The sequence below is a fragment of the Apteryx rowi genome, unplaced genomic scaffold, assembly GCF_003343035.1.
Source record: "Apteryx rowi isolate R43461 unplaced genomic scaffold, aptRow1 scaffold_37, whole genome shotgun sequence".
Lineage (NCBI taxonomy): Eukaryota > Metazoa > Chordata > Aves > Apterygiformes > Apterygidae > Apteryx > Apteryx rowi.
In genome coordinates this window covers 349,140-369,784 of record NW_020450196.1, presented here as the reverse complement: position 1 = coordinate 369,784, position 20,645 = coordinate 349,140, and the positions used below count along the sequence as shown (strand labels likewise).

The 20,645-nt window shown below is 38.5% G+C and overlaps 1 protein-coding gene across 4 annotated transcripts in view; it reads left to right on the top strand.

The window, feature by feature from the left end:
• Positions 1-20,645, top strand: part of NFIB (nuclear factor I B) — a 169,547-nt gene that overhangs the window by 100,597 nt on the left and 48,305 nt on the right. For all 4 annotated transcript variants that reach the window (XM_026073519.1, XM_026073521.1, XM_026073520.1 and 1 more), the window contains exons 4-6: positions 9,513-9,581; positions 11,734-11,854; positions 13,671-13,789. In XM_026073519.1, coding sequence (XP_025929304.1) covers positions 9,513-9,581; positions 11,734-11,854; positions 13,671-13,789 — 309 coding nt within the window. The remainder of the gene's footprint in view (positions 1-9,512; positions 9,582-11,733; positions 11,855-13,670; positions 13,790-20,645) is intronic.

The following is a 20,645-nucleotide window of genomic DNA, read 5'->3' as shown; positions in this document are numbered from 1 at the left end:
GGTTATGCCAGAAAGGAGTAAACTTATTGCCAGCAACAGAGCCATGGGGTGGGTGGAAGATAAAACCTACAGGCTTCCTTTTGCCAGCCCTGTGGGGCAAGATCAGATGCCCCATGATGTCTCATGACCTCCAGTGTCCCAGGAGGTGGAGGGAGGTAGAGGGGAGAAAAATCTGCTGCTGGTTTCGTCATGAAACTTTCTGCTTGAAATCTGATTGTAACACTTTCTCATGCCTTGGAGCCGCAGTTGGCAGTATTATTCCTTTTGTCTGATGCCAAGCGGGGACAGAAAATGGAAGCTGTGCCTTGAAACCCTTCATTTGAGCAGAGACAGGCACATAATTGAATGTCATCTGTCTATTTGAGGATACATGAACTGCTAGTATCGTTCAGCCCCCCTGTGCGATGCTGTCTTGGGGTTAATTTGGGAAGGCAGGAAGAAAGCACTGAGGTTTGTGGGACCGCACAAGAGCGAGCTTCTGGGGCTGCTCAGGGGAACAAGAGGGAGTCACGCTCATTTAAATCTGTCCGAGGACTGCTGTCCAAGTCCTCCCCATTAAACTTCACGAGTCTTATTATTAGAACCAGGCTGTCCCTTCTGTCGAAGCCCCAGAGGATATCCACTCTGAGGTTTGCTTTCTGTCTCGGGCCAGGAACCCGTGGGCTGGCAGTGCCAGCATGGTCTGTTCCTGCGTTGTGTTTTGATCTGAGGCCTGTGTATCAAGGAGCCAGGGCACTGGCAAGGGATTGGTGCTGTTAGCGTTTGGATGCCGCTACCTTCACAAAGACGTTGCCAAGAAAAAGGAGGCTCAGACCTGAGTGGTAGCTGGCGAGGCTGCTGGTGTTAAAAGTGGGTTTTTCTAGGTTTGGCTAGACTGCTGAATTCTTTAGGGTGTCTGGTAATTTGCTGTCTTAACCATGGAGGGAGGGTAATGTCACTTGCCAAACAAAAGAACATTAAGTGCACACGCTGGAATTCTTTACAATAGGTTCCTAAAAATACACTGGATATTTTGATAGCATAATACAGTATTAAGATGGTGTAGCTTGTGGTGGGAGTGGTATGTAGCTTTTGTAGCAAGATCCAGGGATATCCTCCTCTTAAGTTTTATTTTTCAATAACTTTCATCTGGTATATTGCTAAAGTATGAAACTTGCTTTTCTGTGAGCTGGGTTGCAAAGGCCACTTCTCTGTAGGGGTTGTTAAGTAGGCTCCAGGCAGATTGATGAACTGTACACAAGTGAGACAGCGAGGAGAGGAGTTTGAACGCTACTGTTGTCCAGATCAGCCATCAAGTTCCTGGAATCTAAAAGTTTATACGATGATAGCACTGCGCTGGCTATTAAAAGTTTTCTTGGGTTCAGAGAGAGAATGGACGTGTCTGTGGAAATTGATTGAGGGTTGCTAAATAAATAGAAAACACATCTGGATTAATAAATTCTTAAATTGAAAATACTTGGAGCTTAGGACAATAGTACCTGAAAAAGTCCTTTATGCCTGTCCTTTTTCTTGCTATTCTATATGCGTCTATTTAGAACTACTGCTGGAGGCAGACTGCTGAAGGAGGTGCACCCAGTAAGGCAGTTTCAGTGCTCTTCTGTATTATTTACTCCCTTTGTGTCCAATATGCCTTTTGGTCCAATGTATGTCCAATGTGTGTAGCTAAAGAAAATCTAGAAAATGAGCCTTCTTTAACAATGGTGTGTCTGGAAATACCTGCAAAGATTTGGGTGGATGTGTACTGAAGAGAGGGTGTGATTTTTCAGCAAGTTCATCTGCTAGACCTAAAAAAAGTACCAGATAGAATAAAAGGAGAAAAATGTCCAGAACTATTAGGAAGATAATGATATCCACATCACCCATAACAGCTCAGTCTTCAGTGATGCATTCCTTGCTAGCAAGCTCTCTTGATAGAGGATTTTCTGGTTTTTGTTCTGCTTTGTTTTTCTTTCCCTTCCTTACTGCCTGTTGGCCACAACTTTTTGACGTTTGTAAGGTTACTTGCTAGCTGTCTTTGGTATGGGACTGCTGCTTGACAGAGTTGCTTTATTTATACATAAGCGTTAACAGTGCTGTGTGTAGTTGTTGCCAAGGTACTTAAATCTCCAAAGATAGTCTTTTAAAGCTACTGAAATAGSAGTAATAGTCAGAGATACTGCTATTGCTAAATGTTATTTTGATAAGACCACAAGACAGGATGGACAGTTGTATACAGTTTGAGGGCCCAAGAGAACTGGAAACGTGAGAGAATGGATACCACTCCTGCTGGTGCTTCGCACGTTGACTTCTTGATAGAGCAGGAAGGAGGCTCTTCTCTTCTCGTATGGGTCCCTGCAGGATTTCAGAGCTGTTCCTGCCCAGCATGGGGAAAGCAAAAGATGACTTTTCAAACAGTGCAAAGGAAACCCAGTTGCCCTGGCATGGATGGTTAGGAAGCTCTGAGGCCAGAGAAGCCAGACGTGTTTAGATTCTTACTCTTGTTTTAAGCAGCTGAGTTTGGTGGTTATTAGGAATACGTTTCCTAGCAAGTGAGACCTGGTTTCCTGGCAGAACTTACTCCGCTTTATTTGGCCCAAGGAATATTTTCATACATGTATACAAATCGGGCAGACTATAAAACCTCCGTTAGGGCTGAATGAGGAAAGAAGAAGATTCAGATCCAAGTCTGTGTGCTAATTAATATTACTTTATTTATATGGGGCGACACATTTTTAGACAGTGAGATTGAGAGTCTGCCTCTCCACTTTTCATTCCTCCCCACTGTTTCCCTTCTTCTTTCTTCCATAAAAACACATAATATATGGCCAGGTCATTCATCTAAGTATAAGATTCCTGATCTGAATCAGACATGGTTAGATTAATCCATAGTCCCAGCTTTGCTTCTCTGGAGTTGGTCTTTCCCTTGTATTTTCACTGGAAATTTTATTCTGAGAACCTTTTCCAAAGAAGAACTGAGTGAAATCACCATCTATTCATTTTTTTTCTAATTAAAAAAGTGGTTGCCAAAAAGCTTGCAACCAGCCTCACCTATCTCTCAATATGCAAATCTTCCTTGCAGCTGTAGAGCCCCAGAGGTTTTTCTGAGCTTTAATATGGGCCGGCAGCCATGGGGAGAACATTCCTTTGGATCAAGCCCTAAGAAATGTGCAATAAATTTGCCTGTATGACTGTTCTAGAAAGAAGTCTTTTGGTTTTATGTTTTAGAATGTACACTTTCAGAAATAATCTCTTAAGAGTAACATGTGGTCTCAACCTTTGCACTCTTTTGGAAAYGCAGTAAACAAATGTCTTTGAGTTTTGAATGACTCAGAACACAGATGATTTCATTATTTTACTGTATTACAAGTTACCCTCTTGTGGATGGAGAATTAGCCTGATAATTAATAGGAATACAAGAGAAACTCCCTGGCCTCATCTTTGTAAGCAGCTTTTCTTCTGGAAGCAATGATGCTGCAGCAGCAGTTTGGGGAGTCAGGCAGAATTGTCTTTAAACAAATACATATTCTGAGCCTTGCCCTTTCAACATGGGAGTGGATATTCTGAAACACTTGCTGTTTCCTGTATGCCTGCAGCCCTACCATCTCAGATAGTGATCTTCAAGTAAAACAGGGTTAGGCTTGGTCAGGGCTTGATTTTCTGTGGAGCTCTCCCTTTCCCAAATGCTCCAAGGGTTAGAAATGACAGTGGTTGAGAGGTGATACTCTTCCTCGTCAGTGCCCCAGCCCTGAGCCCATCGGGGCGTTCTGGGGGCAGCGTGCAGCTGTGCTAGCTCGACAACCAGAAACCTGCACAGCCCCTTTTACCAAGAACAGAGCTTTTGGCCTTGCGACCTGGTTTGAATTCTGGCTTGGGTAATTACTACCGTCTGCTGACTTAAGATTATCTCTGAATTTTCATTTGGATGCACTATTCTTCAAAATGAAGCTAGTGTGTGATGATGTCATGCTTTTAAAAATGATGCTGCTTTTTATTTCTGATATGGTTGTGTTCAATGGTGAGCACACTGTTTTTAACTTCAAAACATGCACAGACCAATAATTTACTAAACACGGCTATGCAACAAGTTAGGATTCCAAAATCCTACTTTGGCACCAGATAATTCTTTTCTGTTACCATGCAGTTCCTTAAATGTTAAAACCCAGTTCCCCCAACCTCTTTTTAGAATCTTGTCTGTAGTTTGTACAGAACTTGAGGCCCTCTGGGGTGAAAGCCAGGGTGCATTTGTGGTAGTTCCCCTTCATGTTTATTGCTAGGTTTTAGGGCAACTCACCTGATGGATTGCAATACTCCATTATCAATTAAATTAAGTGTTTACATCTTGAAATTACTGAAACATTCAAGGGCATTGTTGTTTTGATTAGTAACTTGACAGTACTGAAAATCTTACTTGTTTTGATAAAGGCACGTGCATTTTCTTAGGCCCTTACTGTGCTAAAAAGTTCAGTGTAGTCAGGGGATCTTTTTACAACATGTTTGTCCCCTGTCCCAGTTACAACATGATTGCAGTTTGCAGGAAAAAACTGTGGCTGTGCAACAAGATCAGAGACAATCATGTGGTAACCAGAATAGTCTCATTCCCTGAACAGGAGCTTAGTTCAACTGTTTCAGCTGACATCACCGCTGAAATCTTCTGCATCACTCCTTGGCTCGTGTTGTCCGCCCTTAACTGCCGTTAAGAAATTCTGGTTCCATGGAAACCTGTTTCTTTCTGTACTCTTACCAAGATACCAGCTTCAAAATGCATGCGATAAGAAAACAAACTTAGAATTTGTCCGACTTTATATTAGCTTACTTAGGTAAAGTGTGAGACTAATTTTCACTGGCCCTACTGTGAGTGGTAGCTGTATGCCATTAGTATTCCTGCTGACAGTAAAAAGCTTCCTGAAGAAGTTAAACGTTGCAGAGAGCAGCAGCAGCTATCCTTAAAATGTCTATTTTCAAAGACTCTGATAAAAGAATATAATCAGACTATTTTATCTTTAATTGTAGCAGTTTCAGAGATTGAACAAACCTGTAACAGCATCAGGCACATTACATCACCTGATTTAAAGTCCAGCCTTCTTACAGCTCTATTAGCATTTTTTAGACAAGGCTGAAGCTTCCAGCCTTTCTTTTCACAGCTGATGAACCTATTACATTGCTAGTAAGTCTCCCTACTGCTTTATAATTCTCCTTTTTAAATATCCAAAAATAATAATAAAAAAAATACAGTAATAAAAAATGTTTCTTACGTTGTTTTGATCCTTACCTGTGGTTACAAGCTGCTTAAAATCAAGTCTGTATCAGTGAAAAAATGCGATATTTAATGATACCAGGAAGCAATTTTATGTTTCAGCACTAGTCAATATACAGCAGAACATAAACAGACATTCTATTCATAAAAGTACAATTAAATCAGAAGACACTAAAAAGGCTGGTTAAAGATTTGTAAAGTCAGACGTTACTGGTAAGCCTTAAAGTAATTTGAGAACAAGCCCCGTACAGTACATGTTAGAGCAAACTGAAAATATTTTCCAATAAACTCAAACAATTTTTTTTTTTAATCTTAACATGTTTAAAAACTATACTTGTAACTCAGCTCTTGAATGCTGAGGAAGCATAGGAATAGAGAGGAAGACATTTAAGGACTGGAACTGAGGTAGTTTCTAAAGGAGTTAGAAGAATTACTATAGATTCCTGTTCGTTCCCAACTATGTTAACATAGCTTGATCCTAACTGCTGCTTACAGATTGATATTTTTGTCTTTTATCCATAATGGCACCAGTCTGGTCACTGTAGTATTAAGTTTGGAAAATTTTTTTTTTAGGAATTTATTTTATGTAAAAAAGCTAAGGACAAAAGCCATGTTTTATATACTCCCTATACAAAAGCTAAAAGGAAATGTAGAAAAAAAATTCTACTGTTATTTTGGGGGTTTGGAAGTTACTGATTGACTRTACGGAATTGTATTAGGGTGTTTTTGGCAGGCAGATTCTTTTTATAGAATATAGTTTTAAAAAAATGATGATAATTAATGAAATGCATTTCAGAGAGTGTCCTCTCTCAGGCAAGATGAGTTTTAGTAAATCGCCATATTCTATGCTTATATTGGGTTTAAACAACAAAGAGAGCAATGCATTATCAAGACCATCAGAAGTTACAGTAAATTGTCTGTGAGGAATTGCAGCAATAAAGTATTATCAAATGCTTTACTGAACCGTTCAGAAACACATACCAAAAATGTTAATTTAAATATATGTAATGTGTTAATGCAAGCAGTGCATTAGGGAATACTTAATCAAAAAATAATAAAACCTATACTGTATGGAGTATCACCGTATATCATTTTCTTGCATGCAGTGTAATAATGTGAAAATGAATGTTAAGTCTTGTTCAGTAGGAAGATCAGCTTCCCAAGGTAAAAGACAGTGCCTCACATCATTAAAATCAAAATATTCTAAGATGCTGCACTGCTGCATACAGAGTCTTACTGTTTATTCTTTATCATATTTACAGTGCTTGTTTCTGCAACAAATTACAGCAGTTTAATAACACAAAACATTTTCCTATTGCGCAGCTGGAAGCCAAGAAAAGTTCTGCAACATATCCATCACAGATTGGCTTCCTAAATAGTTAAAATTGCTGAACTCCACTGGTGCTGGTACTAAACATACTGTTTGTTTTCCCGTACTCAGAGGCACCACTGGAATCCACCTTCCCTATTAGGACGTAAGTCTCAAAATGAAGTTACTCAGTGCCTGTGAAATACAGTCTCTGGACTTTTTATAAGATTTTGTCACATTACATAGAGAAAAAAAAATCAGTCTATTTCTTAAGTTGATTGAGACAGACAATAGCTGCACATTTTACCTCTCTTTTGAAACTCCAGGCAAAGCATTTCCRTGCATCTATGGGTGTGATTATTTTTAGCTCATGCAAGGCAGGGTGAAACCCGAAGAGTGTATTAGACAGGCAGAGGGAAAGAGAGTGGTCCGTCAGTCAGCAGCTCATCCTTCTGTGAGGGAGTGACAAGCGGTGGTACCACTCCGCAGCAGAATTTCTCCCCTGCTCCTGCTCCTTATCACACGGAGGGAAACTTGCTGCTGCTGTTTATGTTATGTGGGTATTCTCAGCATTGCCAGTGAGAAAAGCTAAAAAGTCATGAGAGAAATCTCAAGATTATATACATGTGTGTATGCGTGTGTGAGTGCGTACRTGTGTGTACGCGAGTGTTTTTATATAGAAAATCCTACATTTGAGTTTTCTTTTTTTAATATAATGAGCCTTGGGGCTTGTTCTCACTGAAATAATAGTTTGACTAACCTATGCTTGGTAAAGCTCCTCTCAAATTTGCCTAGCTTGAATGAGAGAAGTTGGGCTTCAAAGCAGTGATATTTGGATAAGCAGCACAGAAGTTCACACACTGTCTCATTACCAGCTCCAGGGCTGGCTCCACATTTGTACACTGGCTTTAAGCCACACTTCAGTTGCAGGCCAACTAAAATCAAGAAACCAAATTTTTCTTTGGAAGTCTCCCATCCATGTACTACTTCAGACTGTCCCTGCTGAAGGAAAGCGAAAGAAGAGGGAAAGATGGCCAGTATCAGAGGAATTATTGTTCTTTGTCCAGCTTGCCCTCTCTTAGGTTAAAAATGAAAACTGAGGAAGAAAGGAAAAAGAATCATTGACACTTTGAAATTTTCTGTGATATATATGCCAAGTTCTGTCACATACAGAAGTAAATATTTGAGAAGGCACATCATCTTTACATCCTACCAGAAGAAAGGCAAAAAGGGCACAAGGCAATGTAGACGATGCAAGAGAGAAGATCTCTTCTTTCTTAGAAATTGGAGATGAATAAGATGGGAGAGGTGCCCATGAAGGACAATAGGAGAGGAAAAAAGTGATAGATGTTGAGAGAAGCTGTTGAGAACGAGAGGAAGAGGAATGTGAAAAGAAATAAATAAGAGAGAGGGGGAGATATACAGTGTATATAGCTCATAGGTATAACAGTATTACTAAGATAGATAGCAGGAAAGGCTGCCATGTGTAATGAATGTTGTGCTTGGTTGGATGTGTTCACATTTTTCAGCTTGCAATGTCAGGTGCGTTGTTTATACACATACTAGTAAATATTGTCAGAGATGCTGGGTGAGTCAACTCTGCAGGGCTAGTGAGACTGAAAAACAGCAAAAACTCCTCCTTCTCCCTATCCCTCCTCATTTGTTCCAGAAAAGTAAGCAGTTTTCTGCATGTGTACCAAGGACAGATCTCTCAAGTGAAGTGTACTGCTTTTACGGTCATTTTTCTGATTATAGTGGCACTGTTTTGCTAAATTATTTAAAGATGAAAGCAGTAATTGCCGAAACACACCTGAAGAGAACAGTACTGGGCCATTGTTTCCCAAATCAGAAAACATTCTAGTAGGGTCATTTTTTTGTTTGTTTGTTTTCTTAGTTAAAATATTTAGGATCCTGCTTTTACTCATTCAGACATTTGGAGTAGAAAATTGGTAATGAATTTCCAAAACAAAAATGCTCTGTTAACTCAGAAAAGAGACTATATGAAATACAGTAAGCCATGCTTAGTATGCCGTCTCATGCAAAAGCAAATTCTCAGTAATATTGGAGCAGTGATCTGTACAAAGTACAGATCCCAATAATTTGATGGTAAATGGGTGGCATTCCTGCCTGGAAGGGCTATAATGTCACATAATCTCAAATTCAGTGAAGTCAGTTTATGTAGTGATTACTGATATGGGATTTCCAAAGAAGTCTCGGTTTCTCAGATCCCTGTTTATACAGCATGTAGTTACACTACTGGGATAACTGTATTGATTATTAGCTGCTGTTTCACTGCAGTACTTCAAAGTTTGCCTCAGTTTCAATGGCAAGAAAAGTAAATCGTGTCTGCTTATCTCAGAATAAGTAAACAGAAGCCAAAAAAGCCATATATGGTTTCTTAAACATAGATTGCTAAGCATTTAATTTATCATGTATGTAAAAACCCCACTGAACAGCTAAACTATTTTGCCCAGTTCCTGCTTTTATTGGAAATAACAGTCAACACTCATCTGCCTCAGTGTTGAAAATCTAGTAACTTAGGTGTAATGTAAAATGACTACACAACAGGGCAAGAGTCAAAACCTGTTTTGCAGRAATGTGTTAATCACTGTCTGGTAGTGAAGTTGCTTAGTCCACCTGACAGTGCTCTTAGTTTAATATTGACTTAAAAATTGAAAAGATTGGATAACAGGAACTCATTTTTTGACTGTTTCTGGATGGTTCACTCGGAGCTCAGTGGATTGCTTGTTAATTTTCATGGGCATATTAAAGAATCGTGTTCCTACAGCTCCTCAAATTTCTTGCACCTCTGTTTGAATTTCAACTCTTATTCCATTCTGTGGAATTTCAGTGTATTTTAGTCTAGTTTGGGGATTTTGTTGATACTGCTGTTAGCTGGTGTATTTATTTATCTATAGTTATTTATTAAACTTCTCATTATACTGATTACAGTATTGTGATCTTTTTCAGTGTACCTTGAAGATAGTTTTGTAAAATCCGGAGTGTTCAACGTGTCAGAACTTGTGAGAGTGTCCAGAAGTAAGTTAACAATTACATTTAATCATTTCTGAAACTTACTAAAATCAAGTGAAGGTTTTTTCTTTACCTGATTGGTGTTTTTTTTGGAGATGTAAGATGTGTAGGAAAAGTCTGTCACTGCAAAGGATTTTGATAACTTTGCGCATGGTATTACAGTTTATTTTGAATACATTTGTAATAAAACACACAATAGTCCTCTTTTGTCTCTTCACTATTTAAGATTTGAATCAATTTATGTGTCCCTGTGCATGGTGTAGTGGACTGTCAATAGCATTACCATACATACAAAATCTTTTTTTTGTTAGACTTTCAGCTTTTTAAAGTTACTCTACACATCCTTGGATTCTGCTAAACCATCTGATTATTCTTTTAGTTTATTTTCTAATTGGTAGCTCCTAAAAGAAAAACATAGCAAGGATAGAAAGGATGATTAAATTAATGTATTATAGGCTAGTCTATTTCTTTTACTCATAGCATTAGTTATAATTGAATTTCTACTTACATGAGCTTCTTTTTGGCATCAGAAATGTTATGCACACAAGCATACTAAGAACACGAAAGTAACATCAATTATAAATATGAAGGGACAGATGAAGTTTTTATTGCAGACAAAAAGAACCAAAATGAATATAAAGATCTGTTTTGTTGACATCTAAGAATTTGCTATAATGCCATGGCATAAAAACAGTGCATATTTTCATTTGACATTGCTTTCTGAGCACTTCTTTCATCCCTTTAGTATCAATACAATTAATGTGTTTCTCTTAAGACTCCATTAAGACGTGAACAAAAACATTGAAAGTTGTGTTCGGTAGTGTCTGCAGTGATGACACAATATAATGCTAACATGATGACAGTTGAATGATTCAGGAAAATCTCTTTTATGATGAGGTGAGGACAAAAACAGTGAGGCAGAAGTCTCCAAAACTATCTGTCCTAGATTTTGCACAGGAGCTAATTCATGCCAGGACAGGATTCTTAAGGAATTTGATTGACTTAGTGAGGCTTAGGATGTGATTGTTGTTTTTTGTTTGCCATGGTCAGAAATTAAAATTATATCAAATGCTTCAGCAAAGTACTGAGTGTTGTGGTCCTGCAGTGTTAAGACATCTATTATTTTTGTGCTTGCTGAAGACATGTTTTTGCCATTTTAAGTAGCTGAGGTTTTGTGTATATGAAGTACAGGCTTTGCTTGTAGTTGACCAGTGGTTAAATATGTTTTAAAGTATTTTGCCATTAAAGTTAAAAAAGAATCAATGTTGTAGATACCTTATGAAATCATACCTTCTGCTGCTGACTGTTATACACAATATACTTCTAATAATAAACTTAAAAGCATGTGGTTTCTGTGGGATTTCTTGCCATGCATTTGTTTAACCTCAAGCCGCAACAGAGTTGTACTTTAACTGTCAGGAAAAATACAAACCTTCAGATGCATTACACAACATGCAATTATTCTTTTAAGTGCCAAAGGTAGTTAAAATGCCTAATGCACAGACAGTGAACAAAGGTAAATATACCACAACGTATAACATATAATTTATTCTTGAAATGCTAAAATACACAGCACACAGACTCCGTTAGGCACGCAGACCATGTAAGGAGGTGAAGGTAACACTGGGTGTATGTGTGTTTGTGTGTAGGTGGTACTTGTGGCACTGGGTGAAAGAAAAGGAGGCGGCACAATATGCCGTCAGGACAGAAGGCTACTTTTAATACAAAACACTTAACACTAAGGGAGGAAGAGTTTGTGCATCCCAAGTTTCCAGTTCTTTCAGTTGTTTTAATAAAGGATATTAGCTCTGCTTATAAACTTTGCCTCATTCACTGTAAAAGCCATTCTGCAGAAGGCTCAACTTGGTGTCATGGCATGTGTTACTTCTTCACACTGATGATCCCAGCTTGCCTGTTATAAAACAATTATGTGCAACAAATACGTTGTCTGCATAACTGTTAAGGGATTTCTAGGGACTGGAGGAGGTAATTCACTTTTAAGATATATAAACATTGGTAGAACTTGTCTGTACTTGGTTTCTGCAAGAGGCAGAAAATTAGGTTCGTGTAGGAACATCATGATGTTTTTCCCAGTGTTAAAAAGATTGTAAAAAGATTAAAGATTATCTTTGACTCTTTATAATGATGTGTTTTTCAGCGCCTATAACCCAGGGAACTGGAGTGAACTTCCCAATTGGAGAGCTTCCGAGCCAGCCATATTACCATGATATGAACTCGGGAGTAAATCTACAGAGGTCCCTATCCTCTCCACCAAGCAGGTAAAAACATGAAATAAATGCTAATGCAAAGTCAGCTTTAATAGGGTGGGAAAAGCAATTCACAAATACAGTCAACAGCCTACTCCTTTATGAATTTCCTCTGATTTTTTAAGTAGGCTGTTTATATATACAGAGATAAATACACACACACACACACACACRCACACACATGTTAAATAATATTGTAATTTGAAATGGTGTCATTATAGTGTATCATTACTATTGACATCACAGATAATAACTTCTGTTAGGTTTTGAAGCGCTGACTAACGATCTGCCAAGAAAACAGTTATACCTCCTGAACCTGCTGCTCAGTTGCAGAAAGGACTATCACCTTGGAGCCTGCTAGCAGTGCTTAATGCTACAGGGTAAATCCAGGCACAGAAGCCGTCTTTGATGGCTCCTTCTTGGATTTCCTTCTTGAAAGTTATGATAGGACAGATACTGTTTCTTGTGGAAAGGGCATTAGGGTAGGTGTGTAAGACAGCCCGCACCAACCATGGGGGATCTATGTCTGTAGCATCACCCCTGCTACATGACATGAGTTTCCTACTTCGCCCTTGCAAGGAGCTTTTCCCAGCACTGTGGAGGAGGAGCATGGGGAGTCACAGGCTCTCTTATTTTTTGCCAGGATCTCTGTGTGCCTGGTAGCAGGAGTTTGCCCTGAAGGGCCAACTTCTTACTTGCTTTAGCATGCTGCCTTCTTTGGCTCTGGGAAAATATCCCATCCCTCTGTGAGGAGGTGCAGGCAGCACCGCAGAGGTGGTGAATCTGCTCTGCCCTCCTGSTTCGAGGGCAGCGTGTTGTTTCCCCAAGGATCCTATTGATTTCTGAAGCTATCCTCTGCATCATGAAATCACAAATACTATAGGATCTCTCATCCCCAGGACTCTGCACTCTAGTGAGTCAGGAAGTGTCTGGATAGTGGGACAGGATTTAAAATAAATTTGATTTTTGAGAGGCCCGGAATATTATTCCACCAGGATTTAGTGTTTGTGAGTTATTTAGCTCATATTCCTGCGTTTACTTCCATTGAATTTTCAGCTTTACAGCTCACCTAATAAATTTAAAAAGGATAGATTCATTCTCACATTATTGTGTAAAAATAATAATAATAATAATTCCATGAGAGCCTTCATCACAGTTTCCTTTGGCAGTCTGCTTAACAGCTTCAGTATATATTGTTATGAAGAAACTTGACTTTCCTTCACTGTACTGAAGTGCTGCCTCATTTTATATAGTGTGACTTGAAATGTGGGCCTTTTGTTTTCAATTAAACTAATTTAAAATGAAAAGTCTTTGTTTCAAGGTAGATCTCTTTGAAAAGCTCAGGATTTTGACCTTTGACTGTGAAATACAGTAAACTATATTTTCCCACTATTAACACATTCAGAAAAATTCCTGTTCTACATGGACTTTATTAGTAGCACTTTTCCAGTGCTTTACTTTGCTTTCATGGATGCTTAATAGTATTTAACATTCTCATGATACAGCCTTTTTATAGCAGGTTACAGGAACTGGATTCTTGGTTGTTCAGGTGGATGCTGATAGACTTAGAACACTTAGGGCTTTTGTAGGGTGGCCATTCATGCTATCTCTGAAATAATAATGTGGAAAACATAAGCACATACCTCCATTACACATTATTACATAATATATTCTATGTATGCTAATGTAAGATTTAAAATCTGCTTTTTTTTGGTCCTTTTTATGCATGGTTCACTTTCTGATGAAATATTTTTGAAAGCCAAGTAGTTTCTGTGCCACTACTAGCTGCATATTGTACTAATGGCCAAATCTTACATTACTTCAACAGCAAAAGACCCAAAACTATCTCCATAGATGAGAATATGGAACCAAGCCCGACAGGAGACTTTTATCCTTCTCCAAATTCACCAGCTGCTGGGAGTCGAACATGGCATGAAAGAGATCAAGGTGAGTGATATCGGACCATTTTGCCTCAAAGTATATTCAAACATACAGCAAAGCTGTGCATCCACTTTTCCATTACTTCAATAAAATAATGCTTTTTTGAAAGAATCATAATTATTCTACATAATATATATATATATGCTAGTTTTATAAATGCAGTTAAAAACAACAATCAAAGTTATAAAGTATGAACAATCACATCATAATTTTTTCATCTGGTCCCTGCCCTGTTGTTTGAAGAGATGTGCTGGAAGTGAGGTGTTTTATATTGTGTATGCTGTGATCATCCCAGAAGAATTATGAGTCAAATCATTTCAGTAAAAAGCAAAATACCTGCATACCGTGGTTAAGACAGCACTAGTTTACTCAGCTTTTGTTTCTCAAAACATGATACAGACTTCTGTGTGTGGATTTAGCCCATGCTATGTGACTCTGAAAAGGTCCAACAGGCCCTTCTCTAAATAGACCTCATGTAGCTCTGGGGGGCTACATCTGTACGCTAAAGTGTGTGATTATGCACAGTTGTGTTTTGGGACATCAGAAGCAAAGAACATGTTTGTCCAGAGAAGAAAATTATGACTGTCAAAACAGTAAAGTTAATTGTCATAACTTTTCCTGAGGTTAACTTGATGTTTTATAAACCTTCATAATAGCATAGTCTTTTCCCTCGTCTTTCTGATGTGAAAACACACTTAAACGTACAAGCATTTGAACACCGTAGTGGTTAAGGGACCCACTGTCTGAGGCTCTGGAGCTCTCTGAACAATTTGTGAAATATGCAGCACAGTATGTAAAAGCGAAACAGAGAAAAAGGCATGCATTTTTTTCCTTTACTGCTTCTGATGTTTGCCTTCCTTTTCTCCCTACACTGCCCACCATTCCTCTCATCCTTCAGTTCCGACCGACCCTTTGGGCCGCTCTTTTGTTATGTTGTTTTAGGCTTCTTGTGCTACTTTTTTTTGTTGTTGTTGCTAGGTTTTCTCTTTCATCTCTGTGTGCATGGTAGCATGTGCTCAGTATTTAATTTAGCTGTATTTTATTTTCACATTTTAATGATACCTGGTCTCCTTTAAATCTGTTTCTGCCTATTCTCTGATTTGTGTTCTCATTAGGCTGTTTCTCACACACAATGTTTCCTTGTTTTTTTTTTTCCTTCTTTATTTTTTCTGTACTTTCCTCTCATGGGGTCTCCAACATTTTCTTATTTTTGTCTGTTTTCAGCATGCCCTGTTGAGTTTTTAAAAATCTAGCCTGTGGCTTTATGTAACCAAATTTAAGAACAGCAAAGCAGAAGGACTGTTTGTCAGCCCCCAGAAACTGTCCTCTTTGCCCAAGCTGTTCTCCGCTGTGACTCTGGTCTGTTTTCCATGACACCTTTATTACCATTTTTTGTAACAAACAGGATTGTACCTCAACTAATTTTTTGCTTTTTAAATAAGGTATTTCTGTGGTTGTGGGATAAATAGCCGGGTGTTCCTCTCTGAAGTGGTCTCTACATATCCCCACTTGTGAAATGAAGTCCTTTTGTGCAGCTGAGTGAGCTGTAAGGGCTTCCTAGAAATGCAGTGCCTCTTGGGCTGCCCAAGCCCAAGTCCTGCTGAGACAGACTTTCACAGATGAGCTCTGCAGTTCCCAGCTGTCTCTATTCCTTTCTAGCTATTTGATCATTGTGGTTACAAAGAAGTGTGCTCTCTGAACATTGGATTTCCTCAATTTTACCAGCCTTCTTTATTTCACATTTATTGGTAGTGAAATATGTTATTGCTAAGATTGTTTGAGAGAGAATGAGAGGTAGGCTTGAATCAGGGTATTTTAGGTCGTATGTGCTTTTTTTTTTTCCTGCATTCATATGCAAGCAAGAGAATATCCTATCTTCCAGCACTGCTGGGTGTAGTGAACCTTTATCATATCCCTGAACACTTGGCAGTGAGGTTGTCTTTGAGACACTGTGTTATTTCATTTTGTCTGTCCTTAAGATGTTCTTCCATTCCTGTGAAGGGACAGACATACCACTGGCTGATCTGAAAACCATTTTACTGGGGGGGAGCACAAGCTTTTTTCACCTAAGCACTTATGCCTGGCTCCAGTCTGGTTTGGAGTTTATCCAGCTGCGGAGGGAACAGCGTAAGGCAGTGACTGGTCAGTCGCTTTTGGTACCTGGTCTCATGGGGAACTGGCATGGGCAGTTCCTGGCATATTTGTTCCACAGCTACCTTGTTTGATGCTTGATATCATCTTCATAATAGCATATATCTGTGTAAAACTCCTTTCAGATGCAGAAGTCTTATCAGGAATTGACATTTGTGAAAGCCTGTACTCTACTTTCCTATGCCCCAAGCATGAAGATAATAGAAGAAAAAGCTCGAAAAGGGTTTCTAGGTCAGATAGCTCTTTGACACTACTTCCCTCTCTCCCATGGAGATCTGCATTTAATATGAGGTTAGTCTTTAGTGAAACTAAGAAGAAACCATTTGTGATCACATTTGTGATCACCCAGTGTCACCAGGGGATACTTGTATGTATGCAGTACATCCCAGTATGCACTGCTCTTGCAGACAGCGTCAAAAGGGCATCAGCACCAGAAATGTGAATCATCTCGCAGTCATGAAACATTTGTATCCACAAATGAGAATATGCAGAGGTATCACAGTTATGGGTAAGTAGCTTCCCCTTCACTCTATTGTTCTAAAATTGCCCTAAAGCAATTTTAACTTTTCTAAGAGAAGCAAATTCGGAAGTAGAGGTAGTATTAAGATATAGCATTATGAATTTCAGTTGCTTTGTCCCCATTCTGAACCTGGCAGAGCAAAGTCTCTAACTTGTGATCTGATTTGCATCTATTTTCTTCATCTGTATACCTATGTGTAGCATATTTTCATAGAAATAGAAATTACATAGATATTAAAGATTCTTTTATCATGAAGGCTATTCATGTCTTTGTTCAGCTGCATGTGTGAAGTAACAGGAATAGGATGACAGAGAAAGTTTGAAGCTAGAGACAGTGATGGCAAAGCAATGGCTGCTGAACCAAGTTTAAATAAACCGGTTAAGTTGGGTGTTTCATAGGTATCTAAGTGGCATCTAACCCCTTTGATAGGCAAAGGGAATGGGACAAAGTCTAATAGATGCTGTGGAAATATACTAGCATTAAAAATGTAATAGATGAAAAATCAAAGTGGTGTGGCTTAGGTTAGATCAACCTTTTGTTGCTGTGAAAAATAAATATTACGTAGTTTAGTAGGTGGGTAGGCTTCAAGAGAGAACACTGTGTGAGTGATTCTGTTGTAATCTGCATGGTTTCTGCAACTTCTCAACCGTGGAAGCAGGTACCATGAGGGGCAGGAATGAGGCTACGGGAGAATTTGTGGTTAGGCCAGGACGTGGCAGATGGGAAACTAAGAAAAAGAAATCTAACTTAACTACAATAAAATCTTCCTCATACCAGACACTACTTTCAGTTGTAAAACTCCAGACTTTGTCCTTTTACAGTTATCATTCTTCTTCCTGCTATACTACTTCTGAATATGTTTTGATAAGACTTTGAAGGTGTTGTGTTTTGTAGTCTATTTCTGGAGAGCTGGCTGTTTGAAGATGCAATTCTGAGTAGAAGTGAGTAAGCACATCTGAAATTAAAAGCTCTGCATGGCATTTTATTGGTCAAAACCAATCCACGAAGGATTATGACCTGTAGTTTCATTTTCCTGTGCACTAGGATTGTCCTGCATGTCATTGTCCCAAACATTTGTCATTCTTGTCAGCTGTCAGACRCTTTGAATTAGAGCTAGAACTATGTATTTCTGATATTAACATGTGATATTCTGATACAAAAATACAAAAACTCTAACCAGAATTAGTATTAAAAGTAAATTTTATTTTGTATTTATCAAAGTCAAGTTATAAATATTTATGGAAGAAAATAAATGCTTTTGAAGCCATTATATTGTCTTGATGGTTTATTTCATTGGCTTGAGGAAATTCGGGAATATTTTAAAATTATATGTAAGTGCAGGAATATGTGTAACACAGATTTAAAAAAATATATTAACATGCTTTTACAATTTTTCTTTTTGAGTTTTTATACTTTTAATTATTGTGGCAAGAGTCTGTAGTTTGTGCTATTCTTGCTGCTACATTTAATTGGTTAAAATATATAACTCTATTTGCATCATTTTTTGAAAAAGAAAATGGGCTCTCCTTCCTGCAGAGCAAATAGACATATGATTATAATTACAAAAATTTCTCTTTCATCTTCTCCCTGTCATAAATCTTCCAAGCAACTAACCATCCTCCAAAAATCCCTAAGAAAGTGCAAAGTTTTCCATCAGGATGGTGCGTTACGTAGTAAACAGAGCCCTAATATAGCATTTAGGAGTTCAATTTCTGTGCTTACTGTAAGATCTTGTGCAAGTTATTTATTCTCTCTTGTACCTCAGTTTTTCCACTTGAATGTTTTTTTAATTTCGGTAGTGTCTGCATCACGTCTCAGCTACATTTTTACCAACTGGAAATATATATGGATGTAAAAAGTTGCATGCTGTAAATCTCTGTCAGCCTTCATTTTCCAGGTTGCTCTTACTGAATTCTGTATGTTTTCTGTATCAAACAAAACACTGTTTTCCTGCAGTGGAATGCTAATACTTTCTGAAATAGATTGAAATTGCTGCACAGTTAAATTTGCTGAGTATTTTTGAAATTCTGGTCAGAATTAAGTTTAATGTACTTAAAAAAACCTAGCAGAAAGCACTTTCACATTTGGAAAAGGAAGTTGCTAAAAAATAAACAAAACTGTTAGTGCTGTGGAGAAAAAATCACCACACTTAATAGGCAAGGAGTGGTTGGTGAACATCTTGGTTTACTATCTGGTAAGTACAGCAGATACATTTTCCTCAACCCATAATCAAAAAGGAATATCTGAGGAATAGAGCACAATGTATGCACCTTTGCCTTCCCTTCTAAAAGCTAGCTTAACAGAGTGCATTAACACAATCTCAGGCAAGTTCAGTCGTTGTCCTTGAGACCTGTTTTACTGTTTTAGTGTTACAACACTGGGTATATTGTAAATAAATAAAACAGGCGTTATCAACAATGCAGGCTGTCGTGATAAAGGCGGAGAGATTCATGTGGATTTCTGTAGTAGTCAGGTGTTTAGAAGTGCTGACTGTCAATATACAATGAAGTGAATTTTAATTTTACAGTTGCTTCATCATGTTCCCTCTCTCACACCTCACCCACCTCTGCCAACAGTCAAGAGTCAAGATGCCAGCATGTCATTAAAACTGAACCCGCGGGACCCCCTTCACCCGTTGACTGGCCGGCAGCTGTTGGACCCTCCACTCCTCAGGCCCCGGCCCCCTTTGCTGGATACCCCTCCTCCGGACACTTGTCCCCTTTTGCTCTCTCCCCACCCGCCGGACACTCCTTCCCCATCGGGGTCCTTCCCGATGGCTCTGTCCTGGTGGGGCCTTCTTCTCGCGGACTCTCACAGATGGATGTGCTCGTTTCCGAAGTGAGGGAGCTAAAAGAGGAAGTAGTTAATGTGGTCCRGGAGCTGAGAACGGTGACAGACCACCTCGGCTTTTTAGTGGCCTGGGTTGGACAGAGTGCAGGATTTTTTCCAGCTCCGGGTGCTCCTTCCGAAGGCTAATGCTTTAGAAACTCATAGTCTCCATCTAACAGATGAATTCATCTTGCAAAGATTTACCTTGATGAATATCTGTTAAATGTGTTTCTATGTTTTTAACTCAGTTTGAGTTCTCAAAATCCTTGTATGTCAAAGCATGTTTTAAAGTGATTTATGTCTTGTTAGTAACCTGTAACATCTGCCTTTGTATTTTTTTTAGTATTTCAAAATACTCTTTAGTCAATGTATACGTATACGTACACGTACACAAACACATATCTATACATATACATACCTTCTGGATCTATCTGAATTTTCTGTGTTTTTAACAAGTATATTATATGCACAGTAGTCCAGTGCCAGCTCCTGATTGATTTTCCTAGCATCAACAGTCTTAACATTCTTAAAGTAAGAGGTATTTGTCACCAAGAATAACTTTAAAGTATATTTCCAGAGAAAATTCTCATTTGTGACTTTTCTTTCTTGGCCTGTTGGCCGTTCTGCTGCTCAAAGTGGCATCATGGTAACGCTAGCATTAGCAAGAAGGACTTGTCTGCGAGGCCGGGGGTCAGAAGTTGGTAGTGATCAATGAATGAGCGTTTTGTCTAATTTTTAAAAATCAGTATTTCTGCCTTGATAGTTAAAATAAATTTAAAATCAGTAGGGAATTGGTTTACTTTGGGTTTCCATAGTGTCAATTTTACAAGAGAGAGTGCTGGCACTTGAAGTGAGTTTTCAATATTACTTTCATAATGAAAAGTGCTTTCTTACCCTTAGAACTTTAAAAGCACTAGGTTTTGAAAAATAGGTAAGGGAGCTTTCAAAAGCATCTTTATTTAAAAAGACAGAGAAAGAAAAAATATCCATGAGCAGGACAGCGAAAATGCTATCTTAAAATGAGTAAAGCTGCTTGTACATCAAGGATGTTTATATCCTTCCTTATTGGGTGAGAATAAAGTTAAGTCTAAACTCTCTACAAAAATAAAACAACAGAGATAGATAGTATCAATTTTCTCAGCAAGTGTAAACCGAGGTAGCTAAAGAAAAGCAGTGGTTTACAAAAAAATCTTTGGATGTCAGTGACCCTAGAATTTCAGCAGAGATCTGAATTCTTCTGTGTTCAGAATAGCTTTAGGATCAATTTACAACTTATTTGTAAGTTTCTTGAAATATTCAGAGTAGCAGCTAATGGTGTTTCTACTCTGGGCCCCAGAGTAAGGACCTGACTTTTCCTTCAGC